This window comes from Lithobates pipiens, unplaced genomic scaffold (assembly GCF_037356315.1).
Source record: "Lithobates pipiens isolate NorthernLeopardFrog02 unplaced genomic scaffold, aLitPip1_a1.2 Scaffold_18, whole genome shotgun sequence".
Lineage (NCBI taxonomy): Eukaryota > Metazoa > Chordata > Amphibia > Anura > Ranidae > Lithobates > Lithobates pipiens.
In genome coordinates, this window is record NW_027507758.1 from 627,152,801 (window position 1) to 627,172,254 (window position 19,454).

The 19,454-nt window shown below is 43.2% G+C and overlaps 2 protein-coding genes across 2 annotated transcripts in view; both read right to left on the reverse strand.

The window, feature by feature from the left end:
* The window catches only part of LOC143986870 (uncharacterized), a 377,747-nt gene that overhangs the window by 194,221 nt on the left and 164,072 nt on the right, over positions 1-19,454 (reverse strand). The window lies entirely within an intron of this gene.
* On the reverse strand, positions 8,864-14,851 carry LOC143989798 (uncharacterized). Its single transcript, XM_077490068.1, has 7 exons — positions 14,780-14,851; positions 12,932-13,059; positions 12,729-12,852; positions 12,515-12,612; positions 12,198-12,425; positions 11,914-12,117; positions 8,864-11,789 (listed from the first exon to the last, which is right to left on the reverse strand). Exons 3-7 carry the CDS (start codon positions 12,811-12,813, stop codon positions 11,466-11,468), a joined length of 939 nt encoding a protein of 312 aa, XP_077346194.1. The 5' UTR covers positions 12,814-12,852; positions 12,932-13,059; positions 14,780-14,851; the 3' UTR covers positions 8,864-11,465.

The window sequence follows — 19,454 nt, forward strand, 5'->3', positions numbered from 1 at the left end:
TAATTGGATAAAAACCTCAAAAAAAGGTTGGTGTATAATTTAGTTAATATTCTTGAATATCTATATGCAGCGGTAAATATAAATATCCAGATATATAGTTGTATATTTAATCCACTCAGAATAACAGACAGAGAGATGTATTATTAGAGGTGAATCTGCCACATAACAGAATCAGAGATCAACATTATTAAAATATAAAAAAAGATGTAAAACGCTGTTTTGCAGATTATCAGACAGGAGTGTAATATAAAATGATGGATGACAGACTCTCTTGTCATAGGCAGGTAGGTGGGTACAAGCTCCCTGAACCTGATGTCACTTATGCTGGTCCTACACAAACTAATTTTTCTTTCCCAAAAAACATTCATCCAATTTTCTAACCATTAGTCGGGTCAAATCGGCATTCATTTCCGACCACAGTGATAGGAAAATTTGAAGGAGCAGAACAGAAAACTTCTTGATAGAACAAATTTTCACATTGTGTATGTGGTTTTTGCCCAGAAGTTACATTTATTTAAAATTGAATGTTAAAAGCAAGTGTAATTTTCAAACTACACTTGTCCATTCATTGAATGTACAAATATATGCACGAATATTCTTGTCCAAAAATCGATCCGTGTATGGTCAGCATAGGACATTTAGTAGCAGCAGCATGATTTTTTTAAATCTGTTATGATGGGGTTAAAAAAAAATCCTTTATATTACAAAAACAGCAGATAATAACTATTATAAGGGATGCATTTATACTGTGAAATGGTGAAAGTAATACATCTTATATCATATATTTAATAATAAATATACCCAGAAGTAGGATATGTGGGGATTTTACCCAAGGATTTAGACTTGAAGCTATATGGGGGGATTTTATACTAAAGTAGTACTGAAAGCTGAGACTTTTTCAAGGATATAATAATTTTAAATATAATGCACAATACTAGTAAACTTTTACTTTATGTAATAGTAATGCCTTCTATCACTTCCTGTCTATCAGCCTCCACCTTCTTTGATTCAGATGCTAATCTTCCCCACACAGAGCCCTTAAAGACATTGTAAATGTTGGATTTTTTTTTTTAAAACAAACTTGCCATACTTACCTGCTCTGTGTAATGTTTTTTCACAGAGCAGCCCTGATTCTCCTCCTCTAGACCCCCTCCCCCATGCCACTTCTGGCTCCTCCAGGGTTCAGGGTTTTCCTATAGGAAGCTGAAAAGTATAGTATTGAGTCTGGTAGAGAAAGTCACAAAGTATAATATAGAGTTCCCCTATAGGAAGCCGCAAAGTATAGTATAGAGTTCCCCTATAGGAAGCTGCAAAGAATAGTATAGAGTTCCCCTATAGCAAGGTACAAAAACTTCTGCCTTTAGAATAATTTGGATATGTGAAAGAATTGCGCTAAACCAGTAACACAGAATAATTAAATCATGTGAAAAATACCCCAAAATTGTGTCATCAATAAAGAAATACAATATTATATACCATAAATACAGAGATGATTAAAACACAAACTTATACATATATGTGCTATATATATGTTATATAGTGAAAACCATACGTAAAAAAGTCCTCACAAAATAATGATGATAACAACAATAATAGCGAGTCCATGTGTTGTTTCAAACACCAGCACCCGTGCAAAATTATTTAAAAATATCAAGGAAAAATTACATTTTAAAAATTATATAAAGTCCATCCGTGAGTGAAAAATCTTCAAAAGTATGTGCCGTATTCAATCCACCATTAATGTATAAAGATTTACTTCTTACTAGGAGTCTATTCACTATATAGCACATATACAGTATCTATACGTTTGTGTTTTAATCATCTCTGTATTTATGGTGTATAATATTGTATTTCTTTATTGATGACACAATTTTGGGGTATTTTTCACATGATTTAATTATTCTGTGTCACTGGTTTAGCGCAATTCTTTCACATATCCATTTACCCTTACTGTAGTCATGTTATACAACAGAGCTGCAGCTTCCAATAGATCTCTATAGAAGATCTAGCTTCTCAGTTATTTATGCACCTGGCTGCAATTTTTCCGTAGCGCAGTTTCTCTTTTTTTATAATTTTAGAAACAGAGAGTCAGAGAGTGTCAGAGAGTGAGGATGGGGGGGGGGGGGCGAACAACCAAGATGAAGACTGGACTGATCCTGGATGCAACAAAATTAATTGGGTTATTGACTCCTCACTCATTATCACTTTCTTTGTAAGGTTACAAGGTCTGAGGATGTTATCACATTTTTATCAACATGTAAAAGTCTGCGCTCCAATCAAATCATCAGATATAAAATGTCCAGCTGGTAGGAAATGGGTGTAAAAGAAGTCAGGACTATATAATGTACAACTTATTACATAGGATACAACAGTTAGGATTTTATAGAATCAGAATGATGTAATGTACAATATTGTGCCATTTTTTTCAATGAATTTTATCTCTATTGCCAAGACCCAACAATTCATTACAGCCACACGATATTAAAAGGAATATTTCATTTTTATTGTTTCACTTTAAGCATTATTAAAATCACTGCTCCTGAACAAACAGTAGTTTTAAAAAAAAAAATTATACATGCATTGATACATGCCCCCTGGGGCAGGACCCAGGTCCCCAAACACTTTTTATGACAATAACTAGCATATACGCCTTTAAAATTAGCACTTTTGGTTTTTCATGTTAGTGTCCCATAGACTTTGACGGTGTTCCCGGCTTTCGAATTTGCCACAAACATGGCATAATGTTTGTTGTTCGCCGAACAACCAAAGTTGGGCCCAAACTTACGCTTGAGCCAAATCGTTCGCCCATCCTAAGTCAGGAGCAGGTATAGGCTGAACGACATGTAACAATGATTTTTTTTTTTTTTAACTTAATTTTTAAATGAGCAGCGATTTGCTGATGCTTAAAGTGAAAGCATAAAAATAAAAGAAATCCTTCAATATAGTGCCTGTGGGGGTCCCATTAGTCTATCTGTAAAGTGGCTCATCTGTACTGTGTACAGAAGCTGCTGCAGCAATAATTGCATTTACAAAGCCAACAAAAATTACAATTTTCCCTGCAAGCTTTCTTTATTTTGTAAGAAATGGCTTGGGGAGCCAGTCTGTATGATGAGGCCACAATGTAGTGCACTGGGAACAAGATTAGAGATTTTTTTGGGATAAATTCTGGTGTCTCTTCCACAGACTTTGGATAGAAGTAGCAGGTGCAGAAGAATTGGGCTATGGGTGTCAGTGGCGCCTTCTCACCGTAACCCTATAGAGGTACTCTTAATGAAAGCAAGAATTGGCCTTGCTGTCAAAAATTATAAGAAAAATTGGTCTTTGGGTGTTAATTGTACCCATGAAACCTACACCAAAAAAATACTTACAGATGAAATCAACACTCACAAGTCTAGGCAGCCTAGAAGTCCTGCAGAGATTCCATATCCCAACCAAAAACACTTAATCAGTGACATTGGCATCAGGGGCTTCTGGTAATCCAGGACTGATTAATTTTGATAAATGTCAGTCTGTGGCCAGACGCATTCTATTAACAGTAACAAAACCTAAAGCAGCACTGAATGCCTTTTCGGAGAGCACACTGGATGCAGGGCAGCCTAGCAGCCTCATTGTATACTGGGCAAGTTCTGGCCAGTGATCTATTCTCATGACCCAGTAAGCCAGTGGATCATTGATTGGAAAGCTCTCCATCTCTGTTTTTGCACCCTAAATAATCATCTAAAAAAACGTATGTGGCCACCTTCACCGCTCCTCTCTTGACCAAGAGAACAAATCGGCTGCACATGTACTAAAAAAGGCCCAGACAGCTGAGCTGTGAGAAGTGGGCTGGGAGATAACAGCTCCACAATGTGATGGAATAGGGTGGTTGTTCTCTACTCCTCCATGATGGCTGCCTTGTTGGGGTTGTGACTCACCCTCACTTTCCTCCTCTGCTCTATCTGGCACCCAAGTCGAGTCAGTGACCTCATCATCATCTCCTCCATCCTCATTACCACTGGAGAAAACCTGGCAATACGCTGCGGCTGGGGGAACATGAAAGACAATTTGTGTACCAGTGTTCACCCCTCTCTGTAGGCTCATGTTCCTGCCTTCCTCAACCTCAGACTCAGAACCAACATCTGAATCGAGTAATGGCTGTGCATCATCAAGGAGCAAGTGGCTGACACTGAGTTCAAATAACCTTTCTGACTCCTCCATGTCTGATGCTGAGGCCATGGCAGAAATAGCTGTGGACAAGGAGGCAGGTTTTGCCACTCTGGCAGCTGCAGGGGACTGCGCACTAGTCTCTGCTTGGGTGGCGGAGGATGAGGATGGTTTATTAAGCCAGTCCACCACTTCCTCTGCAAGCTGTGGCTGGATAGCATGATCAACATCACTAACCAGAGGAAATGGTGCCATGCCTGAGGACTGACCACGTCCACCTTTGCCTGTGGATACATATACTGATGGCCCCCTCACAGTGCCAAGGGAACATCTGCCTCTCCTTGTTTTCCTCCCAGACATGAAGGGGGGTGGGGGTGCTAATTAACAAAAATGTAATAAAGATGTGTACGTGGATGCACTTTAATCAATGGAAAGTGGTGTTCGGTGCACTTTAATATGAGTATTCATAACACAGCCACTCTCCACGGATACACTATAATATACAATATACTGCATCAAACGTGCAGTAATGCACAGAAGTATATCGCGTTGGATTCCTTTTGTATCAAATTCTAGTTTAACTGTAATGTAACTGTAATGTCTGCCTTTATTTTGTTAAGCGCTGCGCAAACTGTTGCCGCTGTATAAATCCTGTATAATAATAATATAATGTGAGGGGTTAGCTCGGCAGCGGTGTGTGTGACCCCCTGGATGGGTTCACAACACAAAATCAGGCACAGCAGACAGCGTTGTAGGTGCAACAAAAACAAAAGATGCGGTTTATTTAAGCTACACGCAGTGAAACATATAACAGCCAAACAAAAATAAAACATGAAAATAAATCCTTGGTCAACTTGACCTCTAATTACACACTTAGATTCCCTGTCTAACAACTGAGTGCAGCCTTGTGCTGCACCAGTCCCTGTCTCTGTTGTAGAGGTTTGCCACACAGGCGTTAACTCACCGCACAGAACAGATATCACACTCCCCAGTCTATACACACAAAACTGGTTCCAGGATGGAGCATCTCCCTAAGCATGCTGGGGTTTTTTGTAGAGGTCTTAATGAGCCCACTTACTTCAGCTGGGCTCATTAACTCTTCCCCTCTAATTGTAAAAGTCTGCATAAAGCCTGAATCTAGGGCACACATATTTCCCATCCTGGATACAACCAGGTGACTTTACCTGCGTGCTGCCACATACCCCCCCCCCTCTTGTTTCAACCTTGGGGTTGTAACACAAGCAGTCAGACACGCATGTATCCGAGACAAAGCATCCACATTCCCCATTTTAACACCAGGGCGATGCTTAACTGTAAAGTTAAATTCTTGTAGGGCCAGGAACCACCTATTTACCCTTCTATTGGTCTCCTTGTTCTGAGCCATCCACTTTAAAGGAGCGTGATCAGTCACCAGGTCAAAGTGCCTACCTAGCAGATAGTACCGAAGGGAATCTAGAGCCCACTTCACTGCTAAACATTCCTTCTCAATCGTGGCGTAATTTACCTCATGGGACTTCAACTTCCTGCTGAGGTAAATGACTGGGTGTTCTTCCCCGTTCCAGACCTGGGATAACACTGCTCCTAACCCAACGTCTGATGCATAAGTTTGTACAACAAAGTCCTTAGAGAAGTCTGGTGAGTACAACACTGGCTGGCTACATAAGGCTGTTTTTAAGGACTGAAATGTTTCTTCAGCCTCTGGGGACCATTTAACCATAACAGACTCTTTCCCTTTTGTCAGGTTGGTGAGGGGCACAGCCTGAGAAGCAAAATGGGGAATGAATCGTTGATAATAGCCAGCGATTCCCAGAAAGGCTCGTACCTGTTCCTTTCTGTTGGGACGTGGCCAACTCTGTATGGCCTCGACTTTATTGACTTGGGGTTTTATCACCCCCCTCCCAATAGTGTACCCAAGATATTTGGCCTCCTCCTGTCCAATGGTACACTTCTTTGGATTGGCCGTAAACCCAGCTTCCCGGATAGAGTCTAGGACTGCTTGTACTTTTGGCAAATGTGAGACCCAGTCTGTGCTATGGATAATCACATCATCCAGGTAAGCTGCAGCATATATCTGATGGGGCCTCAGAATCTTATCCATTTTCAGCTGGAATGTTGCCGGTGCATTCTGTAACCCAAACGGCATTCTCTTATATTGGAATGCCCCATCTGGGGTTACAAACACAGTTTTCTCCTTGGCCGACTCGGCCAGGGGAATTTGCCAATACCCTTTGGTGAGATCAAGAGTTGTCATATATCGGGCTGTTCCCAGCCGGTCAATCAACTCATCTATACGCAGCATGGGGTAGGTGTCAAATTTTGTAACTTTATTTAATTGTCGAAAATCGTTACAAAACCGCCAGCTCCCATCAAGTTTGGGCACTAGTACGATAGGACTGGACCAGTCACTCTGGGACTCCTCTATCACACCCAATTCCAGCATCCTTTGAACCTCCCCACGTATTGCCTCCCGTCGGGCCTCTGGTATTCTATAAGGTTTTAGTTTTACCCTTTCTCCTGGCGGGGTGATAATGTCATGCTCTACGCCAGATGTTTGTCCCGGAAGCTCAGAGAAAATCTCTTTGTTATGAAGTACAAACTCTTTAACCTCCTGTTGTTGGGGTTTCGATAAGGTGTCTGCTATTCCAACCTCAGGAACTAAGCAATCAGGCTGTACTTGTTAAAAGTCTCTGCGACTAGGGATTCCCTATCCCTCCAGGCTTTCAGCAGATTGATGTGATAGATCTGCTCCTGCTTTCGCCTTCCTGGCTGTCTAACCCTGTAGTTCACCTCACTAATTTTTTCAATTACTTCATATGGACCTTGCCATTTGGCCAGAAATTTGCTTTCAACCATAGGGACTAGCACCAAGACCCTATCCCCCAGGGAAAAAGTACGGGTCTTGGCCCCACGGTTGTACACTCTCTGCTGTGCTAGCTGCGCTTGGGTTAAATGTTCCTTTACAATTGGCATTACCTGTGCAATTCTATCTTGCATCAAGGCGACATGCTCAATCACACTCCTGTGAGGAGAACTCTCATTTTCCCAAGTTTCCTTGGCGATATCCAGCAGCCCTCTTGGGTGTCTCCCATAGAGCAACTCGAAGGGTGAGAAACCCGTAGAGGATTGGGGTACCTCCCTAATGGCAAACATTAGATAGGGTATTAGACAGTCCCAATTCTTTCCATCTCTATCCACCACCTTCTTTAACATTTGTTTTAGGGTTTTGTTGAATCTTTCAACCAACCCATCTGTTTGGGGGTGATACACAGATGTACGCAATTGCGTCACTTTGTACAACTTGCATAATTCTTTCATAACCCGGGACATAAAGGGTGTACCTTGGTCCGTAAGCAGTTCCTTACAAATACCCACGCGGCTAAAAACAAGAGATAGCTCTTTGGCTATGGTTTTGGCCGAGGTATTTCGAAGAGGAATTGCTTCCGGATAACGGGTGGCATACTCCAATATAACCAAAATGTACTGATGCCCCCTGGCGGACTTCATTATCGGACCTACCAAATCCATTGCGATCCTTTCAAAGGGGACCTCAATGATAGGAAGAGGTACCAGCGGGTTATGGAAATGTGGCATAGGTGCCGACTTCTGACACACAGGGCAGGAGGAACAATCATTTTCTATTTCCTTTATGACCCCAGGCCAATAAAATCTCTGCAATATCCTCTCTCTGGTTTTCTCTGTCCCCAGATGACCTCCCAGAATGTGCCCATGGGCCAATTCTAACACCAACTTCCTGTAAGGTTTGGGCACTACAAGTTGCTCAATGGTTTCTTCTGCCCTTTGAGCCACTCGATACAGCAGGTCCCTTTCCATAGTGAAGTAAGGATAAGTGCAAGTCTTATCTGGGTTCACTAACTCACCATCTATTTTCACCACATTTTCCCGTGCCTTTATTAGGGTGGGGTCTTTTAACTGTTCTGTGGCAAAAAAATTCCCTGTGAACCTCAAGATCCGAAAACTCCACAGACAGCATGTTTTCATCTGAGGATGTTGGCTCCTCCCCAGTTTCTCGAGTTTCCCCCGCCAATACCGACAAGGGAAATTCAGGAGAGTCCTTACCACTCCCAGAGGAATTCTGGTCATCTTCCTGGTTTATAGGGGCACCAGTGGGGGGCTCAGGACAATCCCAGAGTTCCCAGAATTTTGGAAAATCCCTTCCCACAATAGCATCATGTGGTAAGTGAGACACTAACCCCACCTGATGAGAGAGGTTACCTTTGGGGGTCTCAAAAAACACTGAAGTTACAGGATACTCTCGGGTGTCCCCATGCACACAAATAACAGCCACCCTGTTCTTCCCAGAGACCTCTGTAGTAACTAATTCAGCTTTTATCAATGTTACCAGGCTACCTGAATCCAGCAACACATCAACATTTCTACCATTAATACACATTTTACATAAATGTTTCTCAGGTCCCCGAATGGCAGTGCATGCAACTGTCGCAAACAGCGACTGACGTCTCTCCCTTATAAAGTCACATTGCATAGGCTCATCCACAACTGGGCAATTGGCTGCAATATGTCCCTCTTGGAGGCAGCGGTAGCAAATAATCTTTTTCGCTGCCTCTTGCAGCATGGGCTTCCTGGGCTGCTCCCGCCAGACCTTAGGTAGAACTCCCACCCTCTCACTCTCTCCACCCTCACCCCTTGGAGTCATCTTACCCGCCACTGGGGATGATCTGGTCTTAGGGTAGAAAGTCCGTGAGTCCCTGGAAGAGGTGGTCAGGTTCTCTGTAGCCAAGTACCTCTCAACCAGATCCACAAGTTTATCTGCATTTTCTGGGTCTCCATGGCTTACCCATTTTTGGATGGCAGTAGGAAGAGCTCTCAGGAAACGATCCATAACCACACATTCCACAATGTTTGGTGCGGTCAAAGTCTCTGGCTGCAGCCACTTCCTGCTCAGGTGAATGAGATCATACATTTGAGACCTGGGGGGTTTTCCAACCTGAAAAGTCCAATTATGCACACGCTGAGCCCGGACGGCCAGGGTGACACCCAGCCGTGCCAATATTTCTGTTTTTAGCACCACATAGTCTTTTGCTTGGTCAGGCTCTAGGTCAAAATAAGCTTTCTGCGATTCCCCAGTTAACAGAGGGGCCACCAGTCCAGCCCATTGCTCCTTAGGCCACTTTTCCCTTTCAGCAGTCCTTTCAAATGTGGTCAAAAACACCTCCGGATCATCCTCTCCAGTCATTTTTGTCAGTAAACGGCTCACACCAAAGGATGCAGTATTATTGTAACCACTTGCTTCATTGGTCTGCGGACGTTGCTGTATTAATGTCTCTATTTTCTGTTGAAAACTCTGCTCTTGCTTCTGCAACAGGTCTATGAAGCGGGCTTCAGATTGCTGCTGGGCTTGTTGCTGAGCTTCCAGACTCTGCTGCAAAGTTGCATTTATCTGCTGCTGGGCTGCAAGGCTCCTTTGTAAACCTGCATTTGTTTGCTGCTGATTGGCATTTGCTAGAGCCAGCTGTCTCAGTATCTCCTCCATGCTGGCCTTAAAAAAAAAAAAACTGCCAAAATTCTCCACCAACTGTGAGGGGTTAGCTCGGCAGCGGGTGTGTGTGACCCCCTGGATGGGTTCACAACACAAAATCAGGCACAGCAGACAGCGTTGTAGGTGCAACAAAAACAAAAGATGCGGTTTATTTAAGCTACACGCAGTGAAACATATAACAGCCAAACAAAAATAAAACATGAAAATAAATCCTGGTCAGCTTGACCTCTAATTACACACTTAGATTCCCTGTCTAACAACTGAGTGCAGCCTTGTGCTGCACCAGTCCCTGTCTCTGTTGTAGAGGTTTGCCACACAGGCGTTAACTCACCGCACAGAACAGATATCACCCTCCCCAGTCTATACACACAAAACTGGTTCCAGGATGGAGCATCTCCCTAAGCATGCTGGGGTTTTTTGTAGAGGTCTTAATGAGCCCACTTACTTCAGCTGGGCTCATTAACTCTTCCCCTCTAATTGTAAAAGTCTGCATAAAGCCTGAATCTAGGGCACACATATTTCCCATCCTGGATACAACCAGGTGACTTTACCTGCGTGCTGCCACAATAATAATATACGGTGTTAAACTTGCAGTAGCGCACAGAATTATATGGCGTTAAAGTTGCAGTAACACAATGAAATATACTGCATTAAAGTTGCAGTAACACTATGAAATATTCTATCCAAGATGGAAAGAAAAAAAGTTTCCACTTTAATCAAAACTGGCCCAAAGAAACCATGCTATAAAATCAATACCTAGAACTTAGCTTAAATGTTGCTGGTCCTGTAGAGGATAAATTACCCTGTGTAATAGGCTTTTATTTTTCATAAATATATCATAATTATCACTGTATTGTCTCATTTTTATATTGCAAAGCGCTGCGTAAACTGTTGGCGCTATATAAATCCTGTATAATAATATTATACAGGGTTAAACTTGCAGTAATAAAACATACTGTGTTAAACAGTCACTACACTCACACTGACTGAAATATCCCTATATTCACACTAATGTAAATATGAATTGTCGCACTACACTCACACTGAACTATCCCTAGATTCACACTAAACTGATATTTTACACTGACAATAGAATCAGAATAGCACATAACTGTCTAATAGCACTCTCTCTCTCTCTCCACGCTGCTGTATTTCCCTTCCTTTGTATTTCTGTTTCCTTTTACAGCATATAGTACTATATAGAATCAGAATTAAGTCATGTACAACATACAGTATATAGTGTAGGGGTCAGGAGAATGTCATTTACAACATAGAGTATATAGTGCATGGGTCAGGGGTAGGTAATGTACAATATAAATTATACAGTGTAAGGGTCAGGACTCATAATTTTGGTATTCAGGAATCAGTGCAAGCTTAAATGTTTACTTGACAAAAGTTGCAGAGGTCCCACACCACTGCTTTCCATCACTAGGGATGTGTATTTGCAGCTGCGGGCTGGAAAATGCCTCACTGCCTAGGATTTTTTGGTGTGCAGTATTGGCTTTCTGGTGGGATTGCTCATGTGGGTTGGGACTAGAATTTAAACATGACTGAGCCCATCCCTACCTATCTTCTGAGACTACACTCAGTGACTTGGGTCTGAGACTATTAAGACATATCCCTCCACCCAGCACAGCCAGCAGACAACAAAACAAGTAACCCTGGGAGAATTGTTCTGTCAGAGATTTTACTAGACCCAGGCATAGGGCAGAAGACCCAAAGCACATACCCATAGTCAATCAAAACCTATGGTGAAATCAACATTTTGCTGCCAGCTGAACCACAGAATCTCCATTAGTCCAGTCTAGATACATAAATTGTATCTGCAGCCCAGAGAAGGAAGATTATCCGAGAGAAATACAGGACGGGGAACACAGCTCAGGAAAGTGACCAGAGTATTACAAGCTGAAATTGGTCCAGAGTAGGGCAAGAACTGGGTAATCAGTGAGCAGTATGGGTGGAGGAATGTATTTAGTGTTAATGATCCACCTGTGCTGATCTCTGTAGGAGTGTCCTCCTCTATAAATGTTCTTGTTATCCTGTCCTTCTCCATAGACTGCTGATCATCCCTCACATACGTCTCTTCTTCTGCTTTCACCTCAAATTCTATATCGATTGGATCTCCACTCTAAATCAAAAAAATGAGAGAGAATATAATCTATAAAATATAAGCTTTATTATTGGGACATCACATAAAAAAATCCACACATCATCTCTATGTGTCCATTTTCTGGATGTTCTGTTCCACCAACCTTGTAACAGTGAGGGATGGTGTGATCTTCCTGTGTGGAATACCGGGAATACAGAGGACGGGGACATCTCTCTGGTGGGTTCCTGGTATTAGGTGGCTGCATCATATCTTTTTGTCCTTCAGAAAACTCCATCACTCCATACTCCTCATCCTCCTCTTTATACTCTTCTTTAACATCAATATTTTTATCCCCGAGGTTTCCAGTCTGTAATATATAATAAACATTAATAGTAAACAAACATGCTATATATAAATCAGAACTACCAATAATTGTTCCTCATCTACCTGATGATGGTGAGGGATGGTGTGACCTTCCTGTGTGGAATCCCGGGAATACAGATGATGGGGACATCGCTCAGATGGGTTTCTGTAGCTGGATGACTCCACCATGGTGTCCTGGTACAGATCTTTGTGTTCTTTTAGAGACTCTGACTCCTCCATCACCCCATCCTCATCATCCTCCTCATTTATCTCTTCTTTAATTTCAACTTTAGAATCTCTCAGGTTTCCACTCTGAATATATATTAAAAATTACATCAATGGTAACAACGCATTTAATGTACATAGCCTACTGATACTATCAGTGATTGTTCCTCATCTACCTGATAATGGTGGGGGATGGTGTGATCTTCCTGTGTGGAATCCCGGGAATACAGAGGACGGGGACATCTCTCTGGTGGGTTTCCATTACTGGATCCATCTGTAGGAAACACACACACTGACTGAATACATTGTTTCTGTGTGTTTATCAGATGATGGGGGATCTAGGTGGAGCCTCCGTACTGCTCTCTCCTTTACAATAAAGTCTCCTCTTACCCGGTGATGTGAGGGGCGGCTGATTGTCCATCATGACGTCCTTGTAGAGATCCTTGTGTCCTTCTAAATACTCCCACTCCTCCATGGAGAAATAGACAGTGACATCCTGACACCTTATAGGAACCTGACACACACAATGATACAGTCACCATCCAGACACATCCCTTGTCTGTTACTGGATAATGTCCCAGAATCCTCCTCACCTCTCCTCCATCATCTCTCTGGTGACTTCTAGAATCTTCTTTGTATTTCTCTATTCTATCAGGGAGGGAGGTGGAGGCAATGTGATGGTCATATGATCTCCAGACTTCACGCAAGGAAAACTCTAGATCTGAACACAAACAGTAAAATTAAATAATATTCCCAGAATCCTCCTCACCTCACCATTCAGGTTTCCATTTTACTAAGGCCCCATTTTGGGCTGAGGTATAATTTACTCACACAGTACCCCGCTACGTAGGTTAAATGCTTGTTGTAAGTATTCTGATGTCATTACATACAATGCAGGAGCAATAGTCCAACTTTGCTAGTGAGGATGCCAAGGGTCCGCCCACATCCTAAGAGCATCAGAAGGAAAAAAAAACAGATGGAGGGACATTGAGAGGAAGAGCTGTGAGGTCAGTGTGATGTCATAGGACATATAGACTCTGGATGGAGGGACATTGGGAGGAGGGGCTGTGAGGTCAGTGTGATGTCATAGGACATATAGACTCTGGATGGAGGGACATTGGGAGGAGAAGCTGTGAGGTCAGTGTGATGTCATAGGACATATAGACTCTGGATGGAGGGACATTTGGATGGGGAGATTTGAGGGGTCCTCTATATGAGGCTCCCGTGCCAACCAAATCATCATTCCTGGGTGCGTCCTTCACATCCTAAACTGAAGAGTGAACGTTGACCTTTACCATACAGAAATCTGTCAGGAATCTGTGAAAGTAAGCTCTCATGTGATCAGGTGACGTGCGGAGGAACGGAGTGTAAATAGCAGACAATTTTCTCCAGAGCTCCTAATGGTGGGGATGGATTTTGCTGAGTGCTGGTGCCAAGTTTCCACCCCCCAGGATCACTGCAGGTGTGGAGAAAAGCTGTGTAAGAGGATATGGAGGAGAGATGAGGAGGAGATCCAGGAATCAGGATAAAGGTCAGGACAAGCAACAGACGAGCGCATCCAAGAGATGAAGCCGGGGTCACTACACAGAAAATCAATCCAAGGAAACAACAGGCAGGACGAGGAATAGCAAGAAGGAGCTCAGAGACCAATGAGAATATTGCTCAGCCAATGGGAGATGATCTCAGCATGACTTACATAATGAAGGAGATGAGGGGGAGGGGAGGAAGTCACTTAGACCCCTTTGACACTGGGGTGGGAGTGGCGTCAGCGGTAAAGCGCCACTATTTTTAGCGACACTTTACTGTCGTTTTAGCAGCGGTATTCAGCCGCTAGTGTCGCTGTTTTACCCCCCGCTAGCGGCTGAAAAAGGGTTAAAACCGCTCGCAAAGCGCCGCTTTTGATTTCAATGGGTAGGAGTGGTTTAGGAGCGGTGAATACCTCGCTCCAAAGATGCAGCTACCAGGAGTTTTTTTTACCGTCCTGCCAGCGGACCGCTCCGGTGTGAAAGCCTGAAAGGAGACGCTTTTTTCAGGCGCTATTTTAAGCACTGTAGCACCTGAAAAATGCCTCAGTGTGAAAGGGGACTTCTGGTGACCATAGAGACATGGAAATTCAGCTGGTTCAGCAGGGATCGGTCACATTTCCATACATGTGTGGTCACTGCCGGATAAAAGTCACTCCATCAGCAGCTGTAGCCAATAGCTTCATCACTGATCTGTGTATTCTGAGAGCGGAGGAGCGCCCCCCATTGTCATAATACAATAGTGCAGCGGGGAGGATTCCCCCATCCCCCTCCAATGTGTTGATGGGGGAATCGCTTCCGTTTTTTCCTCTCATCCCGCTGGATGAACAATAAAACTGAACCATGTATGGCCAGCTTTGCAAGGAAGATATATTCATCATCAGCTGATCCCCCTGAAGGGGTTAATCTACATATTACCTTCTCTGCCGCCAGATCCTGCAGTGTCTTCTCACTACGTCTTATGAAATGGGGTGTCCTGTCTGACTCTGACATCACTTCCTTTCTGTATTCCATAGAGACTTCCTGACTGGGTACAGGTTACATCACCACCTTGTGGAGCTCAGAGGAACTGCAGCTCAAGAAACAAACACGGCCTTGTGCTGTGTGTATGTACTGTATATCCTTCCCCTTTCTCTCCTCCCTGAGTATGTGTGAAGAGGCGGAGCTCTGAGTGTGTATGAGGAGGCGGAGCTCTGAGTATGTATGAGGAGGCGGAGCTCTGAGTGTGTATGAAGAGGCGGAGCTCTGAGTGTGTATGAAGAGGCGGAGCTCTGAGTGTGTATGAAGAGGTGGAGCCCTGAGTGTGTATGAGGAGGCGGAGCTCTGAGTGTGTATGAGGAGGCGGAGCTCTGAGTGTGTATGAAGAGGCGGAGCTCTGAGTGTGTATGAAGAGGTGGAGCCCTGAGTGTGTATGAAGAGGCGGAGCTCTGTGTAGGAAGAGGCGGAGCTCTGTGTGTGTGTATGAAGAGGCAGAGCTCCTGCTGGAACAGCGGTTGGAGGAGGAGGAGTCAGAAAGCGCAGCAGACTTGCAGAAGTGAGCGAGGAGGATCCGGTTCCTTTGCCATCAGAGGTGAGGAGAGTGTGAAGGATGTTGGTGACTCTGGTAGATGAAAAGCTGGGAGTCATATTGCTCTGGTGAGTGGGGAAGCACCACTAAGGGGGCGCCCTCACCATCACGTGTGTAAGAGGTGGAAGAAGGCGTGGCTACACTACAGCCGCCACAGTTTGGGGCACCGAGAACTTTACACCTTATCAACTTTTCATTGGTTGGTGGATTTTTTTGAGTAAAATAAGTTAATTGAAGTTGATGCAAAGTGGAAGCAGTGGTCTGGCAGAGAACACTATATTGAGCACAAAATATTGTATGATTACATGAATTTGCACAGGATTTTAGTTTATTTAATATAGCAGCAAATATCATAATAATAAAGAAGTAGGTGCAAAGTGGAAGCAGTGGATCTGCAGGGAACATCATTTTGAGCGCAAATCACTTTATGTTGTATATGAATTTGCACATGGATCAGTTTACTTCATTTATTGATAAACACCATAAGATCAATGAAGTAGGTGTAAAGTGGAAGCAGTAGATATGCAGATAATATTATTTTGAGCCCCTAGCACTTTATATATGGATGTATCCACATATATATTTATTTATTTTTTCAAATGTTCTTTATTAAAGGTTTTGTGATTTTTACATACACAAACAAAACAGACTTGCAAAACAAACAAAAACATGAAATATTCATTTTGCAACAACTCAAAAAGCAGAACGTTTATGCAAATTTCCTCCCCCTCATACAGTATCAAAAAGACCAGCTCAGTAGTAAAGTACCGCAAAATCCGTATTCGGAATAAGACAATTGCTGCAGATCTTGAAAACAATCAAATAGACCAGTGGTCTTCTAACTGTGGCCCGGGAGCCAAATTCGACCCCTTGCTTGCTTTTATCTGGCCCTAGGGGCAGGATTTTATTCACTGACACCAACGAAGGGCCAGTTCCACCCAATGACACCAACAATGGGGTCCAATAATACCAATGATGGGGGACCATTCCCCCCAATGACTCCAACAGTGAGGCCCAATGACACCAACAATGGGGTCCAATAATACCAATGATGGGGGACCATTCCCCCCAATGACTCCAACAGTGAGGCCCAATGACACCAATGATGGGGCACAGTTCCTCCCAATTACATCAAATATCGGGCACTATTCCTCCCATTGACACCAACAATGGGGTCCAATAATACCAATGATGGGGGACCATTCCCCCCAATGACTCCAACAGTGAGGCCCAATGATGGGACACAGTTCCTCCCAATATCATCAAATATCGGGCACTATTCCTCCCAATGACACCAACAATGGGGTCCAATAATACCAATGATGGGGGACCATTCTCCCCAATGACCCCAACAGTGAGACCCAATGACACCAATGATGGGGCACAGTTCCTCCCAATATCATCAAATATCGGGCACTATTCCTCCCATTGACACCAACAATGGGGTCCAATAATACCAATGATGGGGGACCATTCCCCCCAATGACTCCAACAGTGAGGCCCAATGACACCAATGATGAGGCACAGTTCCTCCCAATGACATCAAATATCGGGCACTATTCCTCCCATTGACACCTACAATGGGGTCCAATAATACCAATGATGGGGGACCATTCCCCCCAATGACTCCAACAGTGAGGCCCAATGACACCAATGATGGGGCACAGTTCCTCCCAATGACATCAAATATCGGGCACTATTCCTCCCATTGACACCAACAATGGGGTCCAATAATACCAATGATGGGGGACCATTCCCCCCAATGACTCCAACAGTGAGGCCCAATGACACCAATGATGGGGCACAGTTCCTCCCAATGACATCAAATATCGGGCACTATTCCTCCCATTGACACCAACAATGGGGTCCAAAAATACCAATGATGGGGGACCATTCCCCCAATGACTCCAACAGTGAGGCCCAATGACACCAATGATGGGGCACAGTTCCTCCCAATGACACCAATGATGGGGCACAGTTCCTTCCAATTACCTCAACAATGGGGCACTATTGCTCTCACTGACACCAAAAATGGGGCATTGTTTACTCCAACTGATGCGGGGACAATTTCTTCTCATGATGGCCACAGTCTGGCCCCCCTAAAGTCTGAAGGACAGCAAACTGGACCTTTGTTTAGAAAGTTTGGAGACCCCTGAAATAGACATAAATACTTTCCTACCACCATCAGCCAGTTATATAGTAAGGTATAACCAATAGATGCCCAGAGAGATGGAAAACAACACTAAACATTTGGAAGTTTAATGCCAACCTCCTGCACATAGCAGATCATGAGCATATTGAATTACATTATGAGAGGTCCATATGTGCCCACACATTATTGTTCTGAAGGTCACCCATTCTAAAGCATCCCCAACATAATATGTAGCACTGTGGGTGTTGTAAAGAAACTGTTAGGTGTGACTACTGCAAGTCACCTATTCATAAGTTATGTTACCGTTTCCCAATTATTATTAGAGTCTTATCTAAGCAAGGAGACACGGAAAACTTCTCAGTATATCTGCTCAGACCGTCGCACTTGCTTACTCTGAGATTTCTTTATTATCACACAGCTCTTATATACACAAAGGAAAGACAGACGTTAAAAATGTTGAAACAAAACAACTTCTATAAAAGGCAATGTCTTCTGCTCTTAGAGCTGACGCAGTAGTTTGACCCTTATGACCTGGCTTCCTCTTTGTGTGTACGTGACTGGATGTGACTGCACCCATCCGGCCTTTAAGAATGATGTCTTTAAAACAACTGAAAACAGACGAGATAAGCATTAATAAGAAATATACTGTCAACCATTTTTATTCTTATAACTTGATCCTCACAACTTCCCCCTTTGACATCACCCCTCCCTCTTACCCTGGGTCCACCTGAACAAGTTCTAGTCGGCCTATATCCAGAGTACTCTCCCTGACCGCGAGTTGTCAGAGGGGTATACACCCATCCCCCTGGATAGTACCAACATCTAAAATTCAGGAAGAGTGGCCTTTCTGAAAGATGGGTGATGTCAAGAAACTAAATCCACCTATCTTATCCAACTTATCAACTTACAAAAGTTCCATCTTTTCTACAGCATTTACCTTGGCTTTCTTGCAAAAGCACATAAACAACTTAAAACACAAATAAATGAGAAATATGAATATAAGCACTACTATAATCATCATTGCTGCCTTCTTGAACCAAGAAAATAACCCTGAGAAACTAAAAGTTCCACCAAAAGGATCCCAGTCACGGCCAATATTACGGGCCTTCTCCTGTAGATCCTTTACTTCCGTGCGGTGTTGTGCAATGATGTCATAATAATCGGGTACTTCGATGCTGGTGTTATGTATCCAAGTACAACATTCATAGTCTTCTGTGGTCTCAGAGTCCTGTTAATGCTGCACTCATACTTTCAATCACTAACTCATGTAATTCTATTTGTTTTGTGATGGCTCTGGTCTCTAGATTTAACTTAGTAATGTCATCAGAGTTTTTCTCCAAAATATCATTAATTATTCCAGTATAGTTATTTAGTCGCTTCATTAAGTCTATACCCCATCCTGTCCAGGACGGGAACCAAGCCCATGCCATGTCCTGCTCTAAGAATATTTCTCTCTTGCTACGATATCTGAGGGGATATCTGGGGTGCATACTAGCTTCTAGTAGGTGATCACCTCATTCATCACCCACTACTCCCATTACTGGTACCAAACTTGCGAGGTAGCACCATCCCTGAGCCCTTCTAGGTATCCAGGTATAACACTTATCCCCACAACAGATGTATATATTGTTTCCTAGAGCTACTGGACTTGAACTGATATCATTTCTATAACGAGAGGTGTATCCATAGAGGGATAAGTTGGATACTAACCACCTAACATTATTATCCACAATGTTAGTGAGGAAGTCAGATAATGTCTGGTGTGTGCTGGAATTACTGGGGTAGAAGCTTCCATTTAATACGACAATGGACAAATTAAACTTGCTGTCTTGGCATTCTCTATTTCCTCCCGTTGTGTTCCCTAAGTTGAAACA